At 41.4% G+C, this 22,004-nt stretch overlaps 1 protein-coding gene across 1 annotated transcript in view; it reads left to right on the forward strand.

Moving 5' to 3' along the window:
- The first annotated feature begins 5,153 nt into the window (after window positions 1–5,153).
- The window catches only part of LOC132654866 (baculoviral IAP repeat-containing protein 1a-like), a 34,284-nt gene continuing 17,433 nt past the window's right edge, over window positions 5,154–22,004 (forward strand). Inside the window, exon 1 of the mRNA XM_060386143.1 lies at window positions 5,154–5,271. Within this exon, the coding sequence (XP_060242126.1) occupies window positions 5,154–5,271 (118 nt within the window). The remainder of the gene's footprint in view (window positions 5,272–22,004) is intronic.

Here is a 22,004-nt window from a genome sequence, read left to right on the forward strand (position 1 = left end):
GCTCCTAGGCTTTATTGTTATTGTCCTTTCAAGCAGATACGTAATTACAGTAGATATGCATTACATATGCTAGTTTTAATGAAAATAAAACAAAGTTTGTTGATAGATTCTAGAACAAGTTTCAAATACAGCTAGATTGTTTCCCAACTTGCCACAGGGAAGAGGGATTAAGAAGAAGGCCTCTACTATGGCCTGGTAAGGCTGCTAGTAGAGGACAATGCAGCCACTTTTGATGTGAACTGATAGACTAAGATCAGAAAGGAGAGGAGAACCTCCCCTATCAGTGGACTTGGGGAGTGGCATGCATGCAGAGGGAGGAGGGAGGGTGGGATTGGGAGGGGAGGAGGGAGGGGCTTATGGGGGGATGCAGAATGAATAAAGTGTAATTGATGAAAAATTAAAAAAAATCTCTAATATAAAAAAAAAGAGGAGATCAGTAATCAGTATAGAACTTTTGGGCAATAAAGAGAGCTGGTCCTATAGAGATGAGGATTCCCAGGGCTTGAAGACTTAACAGAAATACTGAGAAACGCTGAGGCATGGACATTGCATGTGAATGAAGGCTACAGCACAGATGGCAGAGTTAAATAAGTGGGAAATGCTCTGTAGAGTTTCAAATGCCCGAGGAGAGGCAGATGTGAACCAGGTGTGAAACTGGGAAGTAGACATCATTAATCATTGAAAAAAAAAAGAAAGAAAGAAAAGAAGAAGAAGGCCTCTGTGTTTTCAACAATTCCACATACAAAGAAAAAAAGTGGGGCCTGAAAAATGTCTCCATGGGAATAAACAGTCACTACTCCTGCAGAGGACTCAGGTTTGCACCCAACATCCATATCAGGCAGTTCACAGCCTCCTGTAACTCCGTTCTAGGGGCATTGATGACCTCTTCCTGACAACTGTGGGCACCAGGCATGCAAGCAGTGCACAGATATACATGCAGACAAAACACCCAAAAGTCAAATACTTTAAAAACTAAAAGAAAAAGAAAAAAGTGACCACTGCTGTCACTCATCTTTTAACTTCATCTACCTATCTATCTAAGTTGAGGATAACTCTTGCTATGTAGTTCTGGGCTGGTATGAAACATGTGATTTTAGACGGAAGGGGAGCAGGAGAACTAGAGGGAGATACAAAAAGGTAATGGGAAGCTGATGGTGAGCATGATTGAAATAAACTGTAATATATATAATAAACATGTAAAAAATAATCTATATATGAAATGTTATTGTATATAATTAATGTACACTAATAAAACATTTTTAAAGAATTTTTTAAGGGTTTGGGATATTATTCCTGTTCTATCTCAAGACCAGATGATTACTTAAACCTTTACATTTTAAAGTTTAAAAATTGACCTTAGATGCTGACAAAATCCAACATCCATTCATGTTTAAAGTCCCGAAAATATAAGGGATACAAGACACTTACCTAAACATAGTAAAGGCAATATACAGCAAGCCTATAGCCAACATCAAACTAAACAGAGAGAAACTTAAATCAATCCCACTGAAATCAGGAACAAGGCAAGGCTGCCCACTCTTTCCATATCTCGTCAACATAATTCTTGAAGTCCTTGCTACAGCAATAAGACAAATAAAGATCAAGGGAATACGAATTAGAAAGGAAAAGTCAAAGTATCACTATTCACAGATGATATGATAGTATACATGAGTGACCCCAAAAATTCTACCAGGGAACTCCTACAGCTGATAAACACCTTCATCAAAGTGGGCGGATACAAAATTAACTAAAAAAAAAAAAATCAGTAGCCTTCCTGTATATAGAAGACAAAAGGGCTGAGAAAGAAATTAGGGAAACAACACCCTTCACAATAGCTACAAAGGACATAAAGTACCTTGGTGTAACTTTAACCAAGCAAGTCAAAGATTTGTATGAAAAAAAAAAAACTTCCAGTCTCTGAAAAAAAGAAATAGAAGATATCAGAAAATGGAAAGATCTCCCATGCTCATGGCTTGGCAGGATTAACATAGTAAAAATGGCCATCTTACCAAAAACAATCTAAAGACTCAATGCAATTCCCATCAAATTACCAACACAATTCTTTACAGACCTTGAAAGAAAAATTCTCAACTTCATATAGAATAACAAGAAACCCAAAATCGCTAAATCAATCTTCTACTATAAAAAATCTTCTGGAGGTATGTCCATCCCTGATCTCAAGCTGTAATATAGAACAACAGTAATAAAAACTACATGGTCCTGGGGAATAGAAACAGGCTGGAGGATCAGTGGAATTGAATAGAAGACCCAGAAATAAACCCACACACTTATGGACACCTGATCTTTGAAAAAAATGCCAAAACCATACAATGGAAAAAAGATAGCATCTTCAACAAATGGTGCAGGTCTAACTGGATATCTACAGTAGAAAAAATGCAAATAGATCCATACTTATCACCCTGCACAAAACTAAAGTCCAAGTGGATCAAAGACCTCAACATAAAACCAGACACATTAAATCTGTCAGAAGAAAAAGTGGGGAAGCGTCTTGAGCTCATGGGCAAAGGAGATAACTTCCTAAACGGAACATCAGCAGCACAGGCTCTAAGAGCAACAATCAATAAATGGGACCTCATGAAACTGAAACATTTCTGTAAAGCAAAGGACACTGTCACCAGAACAAAACAATAGTCTACAGATTGGGAAAGGATCTTCACCAACCCTTATCTGACTGAGGGCTAATTTCCAGAATATATAAAGAACTCAAGAAGTTAAACAGCGACAAAAACAAGATTAGAGTCTCACAACAGTGTGATGCAGCCATGATCATTCAGGCCTTTACAGCCATTGAAGCAGGACATTCTCCCCAAGCATGGTTGGATACCATAAAAAGCTAAAATGATACGCTCAGGATGCGAGGCTAAGCACTGCACTCAGGGTCAGCCGCTTTGGACCCAGAGAAGAGCATGTCTGATTGCATGCGGGTTGATGCCCCAGGTCCCGCCTCTGAGAAAAAGGTATTGGACGGGTCTGATGCTCTTTGGGTGGATGACACCTAAATGAACATCTGTACAAAGTCCCAATTTATTTCTAATTTCAGAGATCAGACCTCTACTCTTGCCTGATGCGTCTAAAACAAAAAGGGGGAACTGTAGAGAGCTGCGGAATGCTATGCCTTAAAGATGGAGCTGGTTTCCGCCTTCCACCTTCCCGATGGTGAGTGCTCTCTGTCACGAACAACTCCACATTTGGCTAAGGCCGAGGATCTGGCTTGCTTCCATGTATGTGGACCTATCTGCATTGCCCCCGTGGCACGCCTGGGTTGGCTACCCAGAGGCTATTTAAGCTGTGGGCTGGCTTTCCCCGGGGTCCGAGGATTGTTCAATGTTCCTGAATAAACTGCATTGAAAAAAAAAATGGGGTACAGAGCTAAACAGAGAATTCTCAATAGAGGAATATTGAATGGCAGAGAAACACTTAAAGAAATGCTCAACATCCTTAGTCATCAGGCAAATGCAAATCAAAAGGACCCTAAGATTTCATCTTACACCCATCAGAATGGTTAAGATCAAGTGACAAGACATGTAGGAGAGGATGTGGAGAAATGGGAACCCTCCTCCACTGCTGGTGGGAATGTAAACTTGTACAACCACTTTGGAAATTAATCTGGCACTTTCTCAGACAATTAGGAATAGTGCTACCTCAAGATCCAGCTATACCACTCCTAGGCATATATACAAAAGATACGTATACAACAAGGACATTTGCTCAACCATGTTTGTAGCAGTTTTATTCATAATACCCAGAACCTGGAAACAACCCAGATGCCCCTCAGGAGAGGAATGGATACAGAAATTGTGGTACATTTACACAATGGAACTACAAACAAGGAATTAAACAGCAATTAAAAACAAGGAAATCATAAAATCTGCAGGTAAATGGTGGAAACTAGAGAAGGTCATCCTGAGTGGCCTATCCCAGAAGCAGAAAGACACACATGGTATGTACTCACTTATAAGTGCATTTTAGATGTATAAAACAGGACAAACATACCAAAATCTGTACACCTAAAGAAGCTAAGCAAGAAGGAGGACCCTGGGTAAGATGCTCAATCTTCATTCAGAAAGGCAAATGAGATAGACATCAGAGGAAGGTGAAAACAAGGAACAAGAGAGGAGCCTAACCACAGAGGGTCTCCAAAAGACTCTACCCAGCAGGGTATCAAAGCAGATGCTGAGACTTATAGCCAAAATTCAGGCAAAGTGCAGGGAATCTTCTGAAAGAAGGGGGAGACAGAAAGACCTGGGAAGGTCTGGAGCTCCACAAGGAGAGCAACAGAACCAAAAAATCTGGGCACAGGGATCTTTTCTGAGACTGATACTCCAACCAAGGACCATGCATGGAGACAACTCAGAACCCCTGCATAGAGGTAGCCTGTGGCAGCTCAGTATCCAAGTGAGTTCACTAGTAAGGGGAACAGGGACTGTCTCTGACATGAACTCAGTGGCTGGCTCTTTGATCACCTCCCCGAGGGGAGAGCAGCCTTTTCCAGCCCCCCTCAAAAGACTGTGAAATACAGTCCTGAGGAGACCTGATAAGCTAGGGTCAGATGGAAGGGGAGAAGGTCCTCCACTATCAGTGGACTAGGCAAAGGGCATGGGAGGAGATGAGGGAGGGAAGGCGGGCAGGATTGGGAGGTGATGAGGGAGGGGACTATAGCTGGGATCCAAAGTAGATAAATTGTATTAAATAAAAAATTGTATAAAAAATAAAGTTTAACAATTAGATTTAAATCAGTTTAGAGCACTTTTATGTATGCCTTGGAATGGAAACAGAACACACCTGTGAAACTGAACACAGACTGCATTATGAAAGCTCTCTAGAAAGAAGCAACTTTCCTAGTCAGTTTGAGACTGATTTCCTTATGTGTTGCAACAAAAATATTTGTGTATAGTCTTGTTCCAGAGCTTTTGTAGCTGTCATTTTCTTTTCCTGGGAAGTTCCCCCTTCTGTTTTAGGCAGAGTTTTCTAAAGGAACAGAACTGATAAAATATATAAATATAGGTCTAGGTAGAGATATAGATATGCAGACATAGATAGATATATAGAATAGATGTGGAAATGTATCTATATATCCAAATACATGGCATTTATGAGACTGGCTTACAGGATGTAGCCTGGGTCATTCAGCAATGGCTGTCTCACACTGTGAGGCTGAGAATCTGGCTGTTGTTGACTCTACAAGGTGGGATGATGACTCAGCAGTCCCAGTCTGGCACCGGAGTCCTAGAGGATTCCTGGAGAGGGCTGGTTGGTCTTCAGTCTACGTTTTACTCGTGAAGAAGTTGGTTCTAATACCAGTGAAGGAATGCCACAGAAGCAAGATAGATGAACTTGCCTGTGAGAATGAGCACAAGAACAAAGCACTTCCCTTCTTCCATGTCTCTTTATCTGGGCTGCCAGCAAAGAGTGCTCATTGTCATTAGGATAAGTCTTCCTCCTTCAAGTAACCTGATTAAGAAAACCCCTCATGGGAATGTCCAGAGCTTGCATTTTATTTGATTCCAGATGTAATCAAGCTGACAACCAAGATTAGCTGTGCCATGATGGTTTGATAGTTCTGTAAAGGATCATGTTTTGAAATGGAGTCCTCATTGTAAGAGTCTAGGAGTGGGAACTTTATTGTGTTTTGAGGTGGGATCTATAGAAGGTCATTAAGGTGAAGCTCCCATTGGATCCTGGTAACTTCCTAAGATAGATCAAAAAATGGTCCATGTGCACAGACACATGGTAGGTAGAATAATTTTAGAAAATTAAAAGCGAAGACTATGACAAGGAGGAGAGTGGGAGGGAGATTCACATACAGAGGTTACTGGAGGACACTGTCTCTGGATTTATAATGTGGTCAGAATGTGAAATGTCCTCGTGCACAGCTCATGTGTTTGAGCATTTGGTTTCCAGCTGGTGATATATTTTGGAACCTTTGAGAGGCAGAGCCTGGTGGAGGAAGTGGGTCACGGGGGACATGGCTTTGAGACTTTAGAACCTGGTGCCACTTCCTGTTCATTTTCTCCGCCTCTTCGCTGCTGATGCACTGTGACCAACTGGCTGGTCTTCTGTGCCACGATGAAATAGCGATCTTCAAACGGTAACCCAGAATAAGCCTTATTCTCAGTGAGCTGCTTTTGTCAAGGGCTTTTATCCCAGCAACAGAAAAGTAATGACAAGCTGCACTAGTGAAAATGGAAATTCACCAAGCACAGCCTTAGGCTGGCAAGTCCTGGCCTGTTCCTTCTGTAAAGGGAAGGAACAGGAAGCTAGAGTAGGGTAATTGTGTCTATAGATAAGAACATGACCTTTGTCTCATAATTGCTAACGAGACTGTAAGGTGTGGTGTATCAAGGGACGAGTTCAAAAATAACTAGACAAGACGTTGAGTAGCCTGAGGGTTGATAGAAGTCCAGAAGGACCATTGCTGGGCACTTCGCATGCTAGTGACGAGGAGTTCTTTTTATCTTATTAGGGATAGTCAAATGTGGTTATCTGCTACGCTGGGCAAACTCATCATAAAAATTGCTGATGAAAGAGTGTGCTTTAAAAGGTTCAACCTGGCCAGGTATGGTGGCACATACTTCTAGTCCAACCACTCAATAGGCTAAGCAAAATGATGTCAGCCTTGAGGCTAGCATGGGCTGTAGATCAAAACCCTGTCCCCCAAACAAGTGAAAACCTTCAGTTTGCAGCAGCTTTTGCAAAAGTGTAGCTAGGTAGGCAAATTCCAAACTGAATGAGGTAGATAAAGCATCGTGTGACAGTGCTACCTTTACCCAAAAATAGATTTGATATTCCTTTGAGAGCACTGAAATGTGTAGTTTGGTCATATGCTTGCACAAAGGTGTTCCTCGTTTTGCCCTATGTAAAAACTTTTTGATAGTTTCATATCTGAGAACTATATTTACATTATTTCTACCCACCCCTCTATGATCCCACCAAATTCCTGACTCCTTCTTTAATTATGACACACACACATACACACACACATCCTTACTGAGTCCATTTAGTGTTCCTCATATGTATATGTGTTTGGGGCTGACCAGTCGGGACTGGATATCCTATCAGGGGCTTGTCCCTCTTTCAGCAGCTGTTCACTGCCCAGACTTCTTACAGCGGGGAGGCCTTGTGACATTCCCCCATCCACACTGGCATGTCGAGCTTGTATCATTCTGCAGGTCTTGTTTAGGTGGGCCTATTGTTGATATTTCCCAAGGGCAGCTTCCCTGCCACAGAGGTAAATGAGCCCCTCACTGTAGAGGCTCCTAGCTTTTCTGAGTGCTGATTGCTTTTCTCCTGTGGCAGCCTGCATAACACCTTCAGATACCGTGAGAGCTAATCCTCAAGGAAGAGGCTTCCAGACCTCTTTGAGGCTAATCCCTCCAAGGACTATGTCCAAAGTGTGTGGCATCTTTAGCAGTAGGGTCTTTTACAAGTTCTAGAAGGAAACTAAGGGCAAAGGCAATAACCTGCTTTTGGGATTCTTGTGGGAGACTCAAAGGGAGGTTATCCATGTCTGGCACTGGGATTTTTATTAGATAGTCTATCACTCTTTGGAACAGCATCACCTCATGTTTTATAACTTAATTTAAATTATATACACATACATACATATATATGCAGTTTTAAAAACATAAAATAATGTTTCCTTATGGCTTTTTCAAACATCCCTAGAGTTACTTATCCACCACCCCTCCCTTTCCCTCTGAATTTTCCTCTATCTCTCTCTTTCTCTCCCCCCTCCATTTTCCCCTTTCCCCTCTTCATAGCATCTGTGTCCTATCCCCCTCTCTAGAGCCCCCTCTCCCCCTGCCCATGACCTCTTCCTACCTGCCTGGGTTTTGCACTTACTCCAGGTTATAGATTCACATCTAAGGTTCAGAACTGGGGACCACAAATAAGAGAGAACTTGCAGCATTTATCCTTCTGGGTTTGACTCTGCTCACTCAGTATATATTCTGCTTTCACTGTTTATCTGCAGATTTCATGGTTCCATTGTTTTGCATCTTTAGAGCTGAATAGAGTTCCACTGCCTGTGTGTACCACACTTTCCTTATTCACCCATCAGCCAACAGAGATTTAGGCTGTTTCTGTTCCCTAGCTATCGTAACTAGAGAAACCATGAACGGGGCTGAACAAGTCTGTGGAGTGGCTTGCTGATTCCTTTGGGCACATATGCTAAGGAGGGGCATAACTGGGTCAAATTGTAGGTTGATTTTTAGCCTTTTGAGGATTCTCCACACTGGTTCCCAGAGTGGCTGCACCAGTTTGAAGTCCTGACTGATGGCTCCCTTTCCCCAACATTTTCTCCAGCAACTGATGTTTTTGATCTTTCCCATTCTGGCAGGGGCAAGATGAAATCCCAAAGCAATTTTGAATTATATTTTCCTAACTGTTAAGGATACTGAATACTTTAAAGATATTTTGTGACTATTTTTACTTCTTCTTTATTGATTTATAACTCATTTCTTGATTGGGTTATTTGTTTTCCTGATTCTTCATTTTTTGAAGAATCAATAAATGGACAAGATATGTTGTATTTAAGTATTTGTGTGTGTGTGAAATGACAACAGTCAAATAAAAAACAGTCATTAGTTTGGGAAGGATTAAAGGTGGAGAGATTAAGGAGGAACTAGGAGAAAAGGGAGCTGGGGGAATGATGTAACTTTTTATTAACTAAAGCTTTAAAAAGAAAGAAAATTCTCCACAGTGTTGTCTATTGACTAATATGATGAAAGTGTGTTATTTTTTTCTTTTTTAATTAAATTTTTATTTTTTTATATTATTACAGTCTATTCACTTTGTATCCCAGCTGTAGACCCTTCCCTCATTCCTTCTTAATCCCACCCTCCCTCCCTCATCTCTTCCCATGACCCTCTCCAAGTCCACTGATAGGGAAGGTCTTTCTCCCCTTCCATCTGACCCTAGGTTATCAGGTCTCATCAAGACTGGCTACATTGTCCTTTTTAAGAATTTAATTGCTAGTGACACAAAGTCCAGCATACTTTCATTGACAGCCAGGTTGAGCGATTTGCCATAGGGTATCAATTTGCTCCTGCACGAGGTCAATCCTCTGATTGAACACCATCAAGCTTCCTTTTAGTTGAGCATTAATTCCTTTATGTACAACTAAGGCATGAGCTAATTGGCTAAATGATTATTCAGGGTCTGAGCAGTCTGCCCAGTATGACTCATGGCTAATGCCCTGGTGGTAGCTCCAACAGCCGTCAATGAGATGGTAGTAACAATGGTGGCTGTAGTTCCAAGATCCCTTTTCTGTCTGAAGAGAGTCATAGCATGAGGGGCATCAATGGGCACAGGCACCCAGTGAGGCATGCGAGTAACCAGGGCATACCTAAATTTACTAGCATTCCAGCATTGGGCAAAAAAGCAAGTATCATTACCACAATTACTTGGCTCTATCTGGCTAATAATGAATAAAAATGGGGGATATAGACAAACAGGTGTGGGCTTATAGGAAATATTATGAGAAGCCTTAACCCCTTGTTGGAACATCCTGCATCAGTTCTAGAACTAGCAGTGGTGGTGTCCGAGGTCTGAGTAGGTTCAGAAGACCATTGCCCCCAGGGGCGAGACGTGCTCCATGCCAATTGACTAACTCCATGTTTTCCTCCAATTTTGAAAGTCATTTAAGGTTCTTAAATTATTTTTTTCCCTTTTTTCTTAAATTTTTCATCAATTACACTTTATTCATTCTGCATCCCCCCATAAGCCCCTCCCTCTTCTCCCAATCCCACCCTCCCTCCTCCCTCTGCTTGCATGCCACTCCCCAAGTCCACTAATAGGGGAGGTTCTCCTCTCCTTTCTGATCTTAGTCTGTCAGTTCACATCAAAAGTGGCTGTCCTGTGCTGCAAATCTGTCTAAACAATTGTCGAGCTATATTATAGGTAATTGGACTGGAGAATTCGATACTACGATGGAGCAGCTGAGAGTGGCCATTGTCACAGTAAATTCTACCAGAGTGGACGCAGGACTAGCCACAGGATTATCAACATGGATTGCTGCAGCCATGAATCATCTGAAGGAATGGGCGGGCATGGGAGTGTTAGCAGGCCTTCTGGTGTTGGTCTCCTTGGTTTGCCTGTGGTATATATGCAAGATTAGAGTCTCACAACACTGTGATGCAGCCATGATCATTCAGGCCTTTATAGCCATTGAAGCAGGACATTCTCCCCAAGCATGGTTGGATACCATAAAAAGCTAAAATGATACGCTCAGGATGCGAGGCTAAGCACTGCACTCAGGGTCAGCTGCTTTGGACCCAGAGAAGAGCATGTCTGATTGCATGCGGGTTGATGCCCCAGGTCCTGCCTCTGAGAAAAAGGTATCGGACGGGTCTGATGCTCTTTGGGTGGATGACACCTAAATGAACATCTGTACAAAGTCCCAATTTATTTCTAATATCAGAGATCAGACCTCTGCTCTTGCCTGATGCATCTAAAACAAAAAGGGGGAACTGTAGAGAGCTGCGGAATGCTATGCCTTAAAGATGGAGCTGGTTTCCGCCTTCCACCTTCCCGATGGTGAGTGCTCTCTGTCATGAACAATTCCACATTTGGCTAAGGCTGAGGATCTGGCTTGCTTCCATGTATGTGGACCTATCTGCATTGCCCCCGTGGCACGCCTGGGTTGGCTACCCAGAGGCTATTTAAGCTGTGGGCTGGCTTTCCCCGGGGTCCGAGGATTGTTCAATGTTCCTAAATAAACTGCATTGAAAAAAAAAAGAATTTAATTGTTATTTATTTTTTTCTAAATTTTTTAATTATTATTATTAATTACACTTTATTCATTTTGTATCCCCCATAAGCCCCTCCTTCCTCCCCTCCCGATCCCATCCTTTCTCCCCTTTCTGCATGCATGCCCCTCCCCAAGTCCACTGATAGGGGAGGTCTTCCTCTCCTTCTTTCTGATCTTAGACTTATCAGTTCTCATCAGAAGTGGCTGCATTGTTATCTTCTATGGCCTGGTAAGGGTGCTCTCCCATCAGGGGGAGGTGATCAAAGAGCAGGACAATCAGATTATGTCAGAGGCAGTCCCTCTTCCCATCACTATGTAACCCACTTGGACACTGAACTGCCATGGGCTATATCTGTGCAGGGGTTCTAGGATATCTCCATGAATAGTGCTTGGTTAGAGTATGAGTCTCTAGGAAGTTCCCTGTGTTCAAATTTTCTTGTTCTGTTGCTCTCCTTGTGGAGTTCCTGTCCTCTCCAGCTCTTGCTATTTCCCACTTCTTACATAAAATTCCATTCACTCTACCGGACAGCTGGCCATCAGGCTCAGCATCTGCTTTGATAGTCTGCAGGGCAGAGACTTTCAGAGGCCCTCTGTGGCAGGTTCTTAGGTTGTTTTCCTGTTTTCTCCTTCTGGCTTTCAGAGGCCCTCTGTAGCAGGTTCCTAGGTTGTTTCCTGTTTTCTTCTTCTTCTGATGTCCATCCTCTTTGCCTTTCATGATGGGGATTGAGTATTTTGATTAGGGTCCTCTCTTTTGCTTAGTTTGTTTAGGTGTACCGACTTTAGTGAGTTTATCCTATGTTGTATGTTTATATGAGTGAGTATATGCCGAGTGTGTCTTTTTGCTTCTGGGACAACTCACTCAGGATGATCCTTTCGAGATCCCACCATTTACCTGCAAATTTCATAATTTCCTTATTTTTCATTGCTGAGTAATACTCCATTGTATAGATGTACCACAATTTCTGCATCCATTCTTCAGTTGAGGGGCATCTGGGCTGTTTCCAGCTTCTGGCTATTACAAATAAAGCTGCTACAAACATGGTTGAGCAAATGTCGTTTTTGTGTACTTGAGCCTCTTTTGGATATATGCCCAGGAGTGGTATGGCTGGATCTTGAGGAAGCGCTATTCCTAGTTGTCTGAGAAAGTGCCAGATTGATTTCCAGAGTGGTTGTACAAGTTTACATTTCCACCAGCAGTGGAGGAGGGTTCCCCTTTCTCCACAACCTCTCCAGCATGTGTTGTCACTTGAGTTGTTGATCTTGGCCATTCTCATGGGTGTAAGGTCAAATCTCAAGGTTGATTTGAGTTGCATTTCCCTAATGGCTAATGAGGTTGAGCATTTCTTTAAATGCTTCTTTGCCATTCGATATTCCTCTACAGTAAGTTCTCTGTTTAGCTCTGTTCCCCACTTTTTAAGTAGATTACTTGGTTTGCTGCTTTTCAACTTCTTTAGTTCTTTATATATACTGGATATGATTCCTCTGTCAGATAAAGGGTTGGTGAAGATTCTTTCCTAATCTTTAGGCAGTCACTTTGTTTTGATGACCGTGTCCTTTGATTTACAGAAGCTTTTCAGTTTCAGGAGGTCCCATTTATTACTTGTTGCTCTTAGAGCCTGTGCTGTTGGTGTTCTGTTCAGGAAGTTTTCTCCTGTACCAATGAGTTCTAGGGTATTCCCCAATTTTTTTTTTCTAGCCAATTTAATGTGTCTGGTTTTCTGTTGAGGTCTTTGATCCACTTGGACTTCAGTTTTGTGCAGGGTGATAAATATGGATCTATTTTCATTTTTCTGCATGTAGACATCCAGTTGGACCAGCACCATTTGTTGAAGATGCTGTCTTTTTTCCATTGAATGGTTTTGGCATCTTTGTCAAAGATCAGGTGTCCATAAGTGTGTGGGTTTATTTCTGGGTCTTCTGTTCGGTTCCATTGATCCACCATTCTGTTTCTATGCCAGTACCATGTAGTTTTTATTACTGTTGTTCTATATTACAGCTTGAGATCAGGGATGGAGATACCTCCAGAAGATCTTTTATTGTAGCGTATTGTTTTAACAATTCTGGGTTTCTTGTTATTCCATATGAAGTTGAGCATTTTTCTTTCCAGGTCTGTAAAGAATTGTGTTGGTAATTTGATGGGCATTGCATTGAATCTGTAGATTGCTTTTGGTAAGATGGCCATTTTTACTATGTTAATCCTGCCAAGCCATGAGCATGGGAGATCTTTCCATCTTCTCATATCTTCTTCTAACTCTTTCTTCAGAGACTTGAAATTTTTTTCATACAAGTCTTTGACTTGCTTGGTGAGGGTTACACCAAGGTACTTTATGGCATTTGTGGCTATTGTGAAGAGTGTTGTTTCCCTAATTTCTTTCTCATCCCTTTTGTCTTTTGTATACAGGAGGGCTACAGATTTTTTTGAGTTAATTTTGTATCCGGCCACTTTGCTGAAGGTGTTTATCAGCTGTAGGAGTTCCCTGGTAGAGGTTTTGGGGTCACTCATGTATACTATCATATCATCTGCAAATAGTGATAATTTGACTTCTTCCTTTCCAATCTGTATCCCCTTGATCTCCTTCAACTGTCTTTTGGCTCTAGCAAGGACTTCCAGAACTATGTTGAAGAGATATGGAGATAGTGGGCAGCCTTGTCTTGTCCCTGATTTCAGTGGGATTGCTTTAAATTTCTCTCTGTTTAGTTTGATGTTGGCTATAGGCTTGTTGTATATTGTCTTTACTATGTATAGATATGTGCCTTGTATCCCTGATCTCTCCAAGACTTTAAACATGAATGGATGTTGGATTTTGTCAAATGCTTTTTCAGTATCTAGGGAGATTATTGTGTGTTTTTTTTCAGTTTGTTAATATGGTGAATCACATTGATAGATTTCTTTATATTGAACCACCCCTGCATACCTGGAATGAAGCCAACTTGGTCATAGTGGATAATATCTTTGATGTGTTGTGTATTTGTTTTGCAAGTATTTTGTTAAGTATTTTTGCATTAATGTTCATAAGGGAGATTGGCCTGAAGTTCTCTTTCTTTGTTGAGTCTTTGTGAGGTTTAGGTACCAAGGTGACTATAGCTTCATAGAATGAGTTTGGTAATGTTCCTTCTGTTTCTATTTTGTGGAATATTTTAAAGAGAATTGGTGTTAGCTCTTCTTTGGAGGTCTGGTAAAATTCTGCGCTGAAGCCATCCGGTCCTGGGCTGTTTTTGGTTGGGAGACTTTTGATGACCACTTCTATTTCTTTGGGGGATATAGGACTATTTAATTGATTTTTCTGATCCTGATTCAGCTTTGGTAAGTCAAATTGATCAAGAAAATTGTCCATTTCATTTAGATTTTCAAATTTTGTGGCATATAGACTTTTGAAGTAAGTCCTAATGATTGTTTGGATTTCCTCAGTGTCTGTAGTTTTGTCCCCCTTTTCATTTGTGATTTTGTTGGTGTCTCGCTGCCTGTTAGTTAGCTTGGCTAAGGGTTTGTCTATCTTGTTGATTTTCTCAAAGAACCAACTCTTGGTTTCATTGAATCTTTGAATTGCTTTATTTGTTTCTAATTGATTGATTTCAGCCCTGAGTTTGATTATTTCCAGCTGTCTGCTCCTTTTTGGTGTGTCTGCTTCTTCTTTTTCTAGGGTTTTTAAGTGAGCCATTAAGTTGCTTGAATGAGCTCTCTCAAATTTTTTCTTGAAGGCACTTAGTGCTATGAACTTTCCTCTTAGCACTGCTTTCATTGTTTCCCACAAGTTTGGGTATGTTGTGTCTTCATTTTCATTGAGTTCTAGGAAGACTTTAATTTCTTTCTTTATTTCTTCCCTGACAGAGCTGTCATTTAGTAACAAGTTGTTCAGTTTCCATGTGTGTGTAGGCTTTTTTTTATTTCTGTTATTGTTGAGGTCCAGCTTTATTCCATGGTGATCAGACAAGATACCAGAGATTATTTCAATTTTCCTGTATCTGTTGAGGCTTGCTTTGTGACCAACTATATGGTCTATTTTGGAGAAGGTTCCATGAGGTGCTAAGAAGAAGGTAAATTCTTTTGTGTTTGGGTGTAACGTTCTGTAAATATCTGTGAGGTCCATTTGATTCATGACCACTGTTAGAGACATTGTTTCTTTGTTTAATTTCTGTTTTGTTGACCTGTCCTTTGTTGAGAGTGGGGTGTTGAAGTCTCCCACTATTAATGTGTGGGGTCTATATGTGGTTTAAATTTTATCAATGTTTCTTTTACAAGTGTGGGTGCCCTTGTATTTGGGGCATAGATGTTCAGGATTGTGATGTCTTCCTGGTGGAATTTTCCTTTGATAAGTATGAAGTGTCCTTCCCCATCTCTTTTTATTAATTATGTTTGAAAGTCTATTTTATCAGATATTAGAATGGCAACTCCTGCTTGCTTCTTGGGTCCGTTTGCTTGGAAATTCTTCTTCCAACCTTTTACCCTCAGGTAATGTCTATCTTTGTGCCTTAGGTGTGTTTCTTGTATGCAACAGATTGCTGGGTTTTGTTTACGTATCCATTCTTTTAATCTGTGTCTTTTTACTGGAGAGTTGAGTCCATTGACGTTGAGAGAGATTAATGACCAGTGGCTGTTAGATCTTTTGAGTTTGATGTTGGCTGTGGTCATTAGGGTTTTGTGCTTGGTTGCTTTTTATTTTACTGTAGTAAGGTTAATTATTTCCTGTGTTTTCTTGAAAGGAGCTAATTTTTGGGGGTTGTATTTTCCCTTCCAGTGTCTTCTGTAATGCTAGATTTGTGTGTAGGTAATGTTGAAATTTGTTTTTGTCATTGAATATCTTGTTTTCTCTGTCTATGAGGACTGATAGCTTTGCAGGGTATAGTAGCCTGGGCTGACATCTGTGTTCTCTTAGGGTCTGCATGATATCCATCCAGGCCCGTCTGGCTTTCATAGTCTCTTTTGAAAAGTCAGGTGTGATTCTAATGGGTTTGCCATTATATGCTACTTGGCCTTTTTTCCTTGCAGCTTTTAGTATTTTTTCTTTGTTCTGTATACTTACAGTTTTGATTATTATGTGGCGGGAGGATTTTCTTTTCTGGTCAAATTTGTTGGGTGTTCTGTAGGCTTCATGTATTCTTATTGGCCTCTCCTTAACTTGGGGAAATTTTCTTCAATGATTTTGTTGAAAATATTTTCTGGGCCTTGGAGAAGGGAGTCTTCTTTTTCCTCTATACCTATTATTCTTAGGTTTTGTCTTTTCATATTGTCTTGGATTTCTTGGACTGTCTGTGTCAGGAATTTTTTGGATTTAACATTTTCTTTTATAGATACATCGATTTCTTCCATTGTATCTTCTACACCTGAGATTCTTTCTTCTATCTCTTGTAATCTGTTGGTTATGCTTACCTCTGTAGTTCCTGTTTTCTTCCCTAGATTCTTCCTCTCCATTATTTCCTCCATTTTTGTTTTCTTTAATTTTTCCAGTTCTATCTTCAGGTCTTGATTTGTTTTGTTTACTTCCTTCACCTGTCTTATTGTATTTTCCTATTTTTCTTTTAGTTCCTTCAACTCTGTTTCTTTTATTTCATTCAGTGCTTTAAACATTTCCTTTTTAAAGGCCATACACTGTTTGGCTGCAACTTCCTCTATTTCTTTAAGTATTTTATTTGTTTCCTCTGTTATCATCTTCATGAGCATAGTTGCTAGGTCATCTTCTTGGATTTCAGTTATGCTGGGGTGTCCAGGGCTACTTGCCTCTGGGTAACTGGGTTCTGGAGATGCCATATTGCTCTGTCTTTTGTTGCTTGAGCTTTTACGCTGGCCTCTACCATTGTGCTATCTTAGGTGTTTGGGGTTATTTTCTGGTGGTTCCTGGGGATCCTGTGGTGGAGAGAATCCCCTTGGCAGAAAGCTGGTTTTTCCTGAAAGAAGTCTTCTCAGCTTTTTGGTTATAGTCCCTGGATGGCTGGCATTTTTTCAGGAGTTGCTGCTGCTCACCTCAGGGATAGAGACCTGAGTGGTAACTGTGGTCTTTGTTAGTAGAGAGGGTTCTCCTCTCACCCAGGGAAGTCCTGAAGACAGCTGCCCTGTTTCTGGGTTTTTTGATGTAAATTTAATGATCAGCTGCTGTGACCCAGTTGGACATCTGGCACGCAGCAACTGTTTGTGCAGCAACTGAGCTGTGCCTCAGTTGAGGAGCACAGCTGAGTGATGGCGGCTCAGCCTCGCTGGTCTTCGAGCTTTTTCCAGGGAAGGATTGGGTGATTTAAGTCAGTACAGTTTCCTTCCTTCCTTGTGGATTCTCTGGAGACACGGTCTCCCAATCAATTTTTTGCCCTGGAGCTTACCACTTTGCCTCTGCCAGCTAACTCGTGCACAGAAACTGCCTGTGTCTGCCTTTCTGGCCTTTGCGATCCTGGACTTCTGCCTAAAGTGGGTAATTTTCCCGAGACCTTTCCAGGTGGGGGTGTCAGCTGAGTGCTCTGAGATCAGACCAGCCGTTTCCCTCCCTGTGTGTTTGCACCAGACAGTGAAACGCAGTCTCTGGTGCCCTGGAGCCCACAGTTCTGTCTGGGGCAGCGAATCAGGCGCGCAGGCAGGACTCTGTGCCAGAGCATGGGTCCCTGGCTCTGGCTCCAGGCTGGCTCCTATGGTGCCTGCAGAACCCAAGTCTTTTCCAGGGGATGTCTGGGTGACCTAAGGTCAGTCCCAATCATTTCCTGCACTGTTGGGTTATCTCTTGACTGAAAATTCCAGTCTCTGATAGTGTGGTGCACATGGTTCAGTCTGGGACCGAGACCAGAGACACTGGCTTGTGGCTCTGGGCTGGGGCTGGGGCTGGCGGCTGGCAGCCAAGTGTTTGGTGGAACCGGGATCTCTTCTGCAGTTTAGCCGGGTGAGTTAAAAGCTGATTGAATCCCCCACCGTGGGGTATCCTCTCACCTGGGAAACAGAATCACCTGTGTTTTATTGCTGCGAGTTCTGATTGCTGGTCACTCTGCCGATCCTGCTGTGCTGTCGCTCAGAATGAGAGTCCTCCCAGTGCCGGCATCTTGCCCCCTCTGTTATTTATTTTTTAATTTAATTTTATTTTATTGATTACACGTTATTCACTTTGTATCTCCCCATAAGCCCCTCCCTCCTCCCCTCCCAATCCCACCTACCTTCTCCCTTCTTCATGCTTGTCCCTCCCCAAGTCCACTGATAAGGGAGGTCCTCCTCTCCTTCCTTCTGATCTTAGTCTATCAGAGCTCATCAGGAGTGTCTGCATTGTCATCTTCTGTGGACTGGTAAGGCTGCTTCCCCCTCAGGGGGAGATGATCAAAGAGCAGGCCAATTAGATTATATCAGAGGCAGTCCCTCTTCCCATTACTATGTAACCCACATGGACACTAAACTGCCATGGGCTACATCTGTGCAGGGGTTCTAGGTTATCTCCATTCCTGGTACTTGGTTGGAGTATGAGTCTCTGAGAAGACCCCTGTGTTCAAATTTTCTGGCTTTGTTGCTCTGCTTGTGGGGTTCCTGTCCTCTCCAGATCTTACTATTTCCTACTTCTTACATAAGATTCCATGCACTCTGCCCAACAGTTGGCCATAAGTCTCAGCATCTGCTTTGATAATATACAGGGCAAAGCCTTTCAGAGGCCTTCTGTGGGAGGCTCCTAACTTGTTTCCTGTTTTCTTCTTCTTCTTCTGTCCATCCTCCTTTCCTTTCAGGATGGGGATTGAGCATTTTAGTCAGGGTCCTCTCTCTTGCTTAGTTTCTTTAGATATACAGATTTTACTAGGTTTATCCTGTTATATGTCTATATGAGTGAGTATATACCATGTGTGTCTTTCTGCTTCTGGGACAGCTCACTCAGGATGATCCTTTCCATATCCCACCATTTACCTGCAAATTTCATGATTTCCTTATTTTTCATTAGAGAGTAATACTCCATGGTGTAGATGTACCACAATTTCTGCATCCATTTTTCAGTTGAGGGGCATCTGGGCTGTTTCCAGCTTCTGGCTATTAAACATGGTTTAATAAAGCTGCTACAAACATGGCAATAAAGCTGCTACAAACATGGTTGAGCAAATGTCCTTATTGTGTACTTGAGCCTCTTTTGGATATATGCCTAGGAGTGGTATTGCTGGATCTTGAGGAAGTGTTATGTCTAGTTGTTTGAGAAAGTGCCAGATTGATTTCCAGAGTGGTTGTACAAGTTTACATTCCCACCAGCAGTGGAGGAGGGTTCCCCTTTCTCCACAACCTCTCCAGCATGTGTTGTCACTTGAGTTTTTCATCTTGGCCATTTTCATGGGTGTAAGGTGAAATCTCAGGGTCATTTTGATTTGCATTTCCCTAATGGCTAATGAAGTTGAGCATTTCTTTAAGTGTTTCTCTGCCATCCTATATTCCTCTACAGAGAATTCTCTGTTTAGCTCTGTTCCCCATTTTTTAATTGGATTACTTGGTTTGCTGTTTTTCAGCTTCTTTAGTTCTTTATATATACTGGATATTAGCCCTCAAGTCTGATAAAGGGTTGGTGAAGATTCTGTCCTAATCTGTAGGCAGTCGTTTTGTTTTGGTGACAGTGTCCTTTGTTCTCCAGAAGCTTTTCAGTTTCATGAGATCCCATTTATTGATTGTTGCTCTTAGAGCCTGCGCTGTTGGTGTTCTGTTCAGGAAGTTATCTCCTGTACCAATGAGTTCTACGGTTTTCCCCACTTTTTCTTCTAACTGATTTAATGTGTCCTGTTTTATGTTGAGGTCTTTGATCCACTTGGACTTTAGTTTTGTGCAGGGTGATAAGGGTGGATCTATTTTCATTTTTCTACATGTAGACATCCAGTTAGACCAGCACCATTTGTTGAAGATGCTATCTTTTTTCCATTGTATGGTTTTGGCAACTTTGTCAAAGATCAGGTGTCCATAAGTGTGTGGGTTTATTCCTGGGTCTTCTGTTCAGTTCCATTGATAAACATTGTTGGTATAATGTTTTTTTAATGTATACACCTTACCCTTTTTCATTCAAATACTGATTTCTCCCCCAACCCCAACTCTTTGGTTTCAATCCAGATATTGCATTGTGATACTCATTCTAAGCATCCTGTCTCAACTCTAGTGTAAACAGGACAAAATAAAGCAACTAGATACGATGTAATGAATGGGAGGAGGCAGAGGACAGGAAAGAGGGGAGGAGCTAGAGAGCAGGAAAGGTGTGAGAAGAGAAGGAGGAGAAGGGGCATGAGTAGAGCTAGGAGAGCAGAGCTGGAGGAGAGATCTTGGAGGACGTGGAACATGAACCAGACCTAAGATTTCACAAAAAGCAAATATAATGTGGGAAATCTAAATGTTACTAAACTGAGGGCTTGGAGTTTTAGGAGGGAGTAAATATTGCCCAGCATTGTGTTCTAGGTTAACTAAAATCCCAGTCTCTCTGTGGTGATTTGGTTATACAGCTGCTGAGGATTAACAGCAGCATTACCAGAAGATAAACCAATAGTAAATATTAATAACCACTTAAAACACACCATTCTGTTTCTAGGCCAGTAGCGTGCAGTTTTTATTACTGTTGCTCTATAGTACAGCTTAAGATCAGGGATGGAGATACCTCCAGAAGATCTTTTATTGTAGAGGATTGTTTTAGCAAATTCTGGGTTTCTTGTTATTCCATATGAAGTTGAGAATTTTTGTTTCCAGGTCTGTAAAGAATTGTGTTGGTAATTTGATGGGAATTGCATTGAATCTGTAAATTGCTTTTGGTAAGATGACCATTTTTACTATGTTAATCCTGCCAAGACATGAACATGGGAGATCTTTCCACCTTCTCATATCTTCTTCTAATTCTTTCTTCAGAGACTTGAAATTTTTTTCATACAAGTCTTTGACTTGCTTGGTTAGGGTTACACCAAGGTACTTTATGGCATTTGTGGCTATTGTGAAGAGTGTTGTTTCCCTAATTTCTTTCTCATTCCTTTTGTCTTTTGTATACAGGAATGCTACTGATTTTTTTGAGTTAATTTTGTATCCAGCCACTTTGCTGAGGGTGTTTATCAGCTGTAGGAGTTCCCTGGTAGAGGTTTTGGGGTCACTCATGTATACTATCATATCATCTGCAAATAGTGATAATTTGACTTCTTCCTTTCCAATCTGTATCCCCTTGATATCTTTCAACTGTCTTATTGCTCTAGCAAGGACTTCCAGAACTATGTTGAAGAGATATGGAGAGAGTGGGCAGCCTTGCGTTGTTCCTGATTTCAGTGGTATTGCTTTATGTTTCTCTCCATTCAGTTTGATGTTGGCTATAGGTTTGCTGTATATTGCCTTCACTATGTTTAGATATGTGCCTTGTATCCCTGATCTCTCCAAGACTTTATACATGAATGGATGTTGGATTTTGTCAAATGCTTTTTCAGCATCTAGGGAGATTATCATGTGTTTTTTTTTTCTTTCAGTTTGTTAATATGCTGGATCACATTGATAGATTTCTGTATAATGATCCACCCCTGCATACCTGGGATGAAGCCTACTTGGTCATAGTGGATAATATCTTTGATGTGTTCTTGCATTTGGTTTGCCAGTATTTTGTTGAGTATTTTTGCATTAATGTTCATAAGGGAGATTGGCCTGAAATTCTCTTTCTATGTTGGGTCTTTGTGAGGTTCAGGTACCAAGGTGACTGTGGCTTCATAGAATGAGTTTGGTAATGTTCCTTCTGTTTCTATTTTGTGGAATAGTTTGAAGATAATTGGTGTTAGCTCTTCTTTGGAGGTCTGGTAGAATTCTGCACTGAAACCATCTGGTCCTGGGCTTTTTTGGGATGGGACATTTTATTTCTTTGGGGGATATAGGACTATTTAATTGATTTACCTGGTCCTGATTCAGCTTTGATAAGTCAAATTGATCAAGAAAATTGTCCATTTTCTTTAGATTTTCAAATTTTGTGGCACATAGTCTTTTGAAGTAAGTCCTAATGATTGTTTGGATTGTTTGGATTTCCTCAGTGTCTGTGAGAGGCAGCCCCTGCAGAGGGCATGGGCTGACAGTTGGGGTGCAGTTTTCTCAGAGGGAGAGCTGCATGATTGGAGAGGTTCTTCTGAGCAAGGCTCCCTTCCCATGTCTCAGTTCCTCATGAGTCAAAATACACCTCTGTGTGTAACTGCAGTTCTGTGGTTGAGCAGGGTCTGTGGTAAGAGTGACCCTGAGAAGCTTCCATTTCACTGATGTTGGCACTGCATCAAAGTTTACAAGATCAATAGAAATCAAACCAAAATTAAAGGA

This window comes from Meriones unguiculatus, chromosome 6 (assembly GCF_030254825.1).
Source record: "Meriones unguiculatus strain TT.TT164.6M chromosome 6, Bangor_MerUng_6.1, whole genome shotgun sequence".
Taxonomy (NCBI): Eukaryota; Metazoa; Chordata; class Mammalia; order Rodentia; family Muridae; genus Meriones; species Meriones unguiculatus.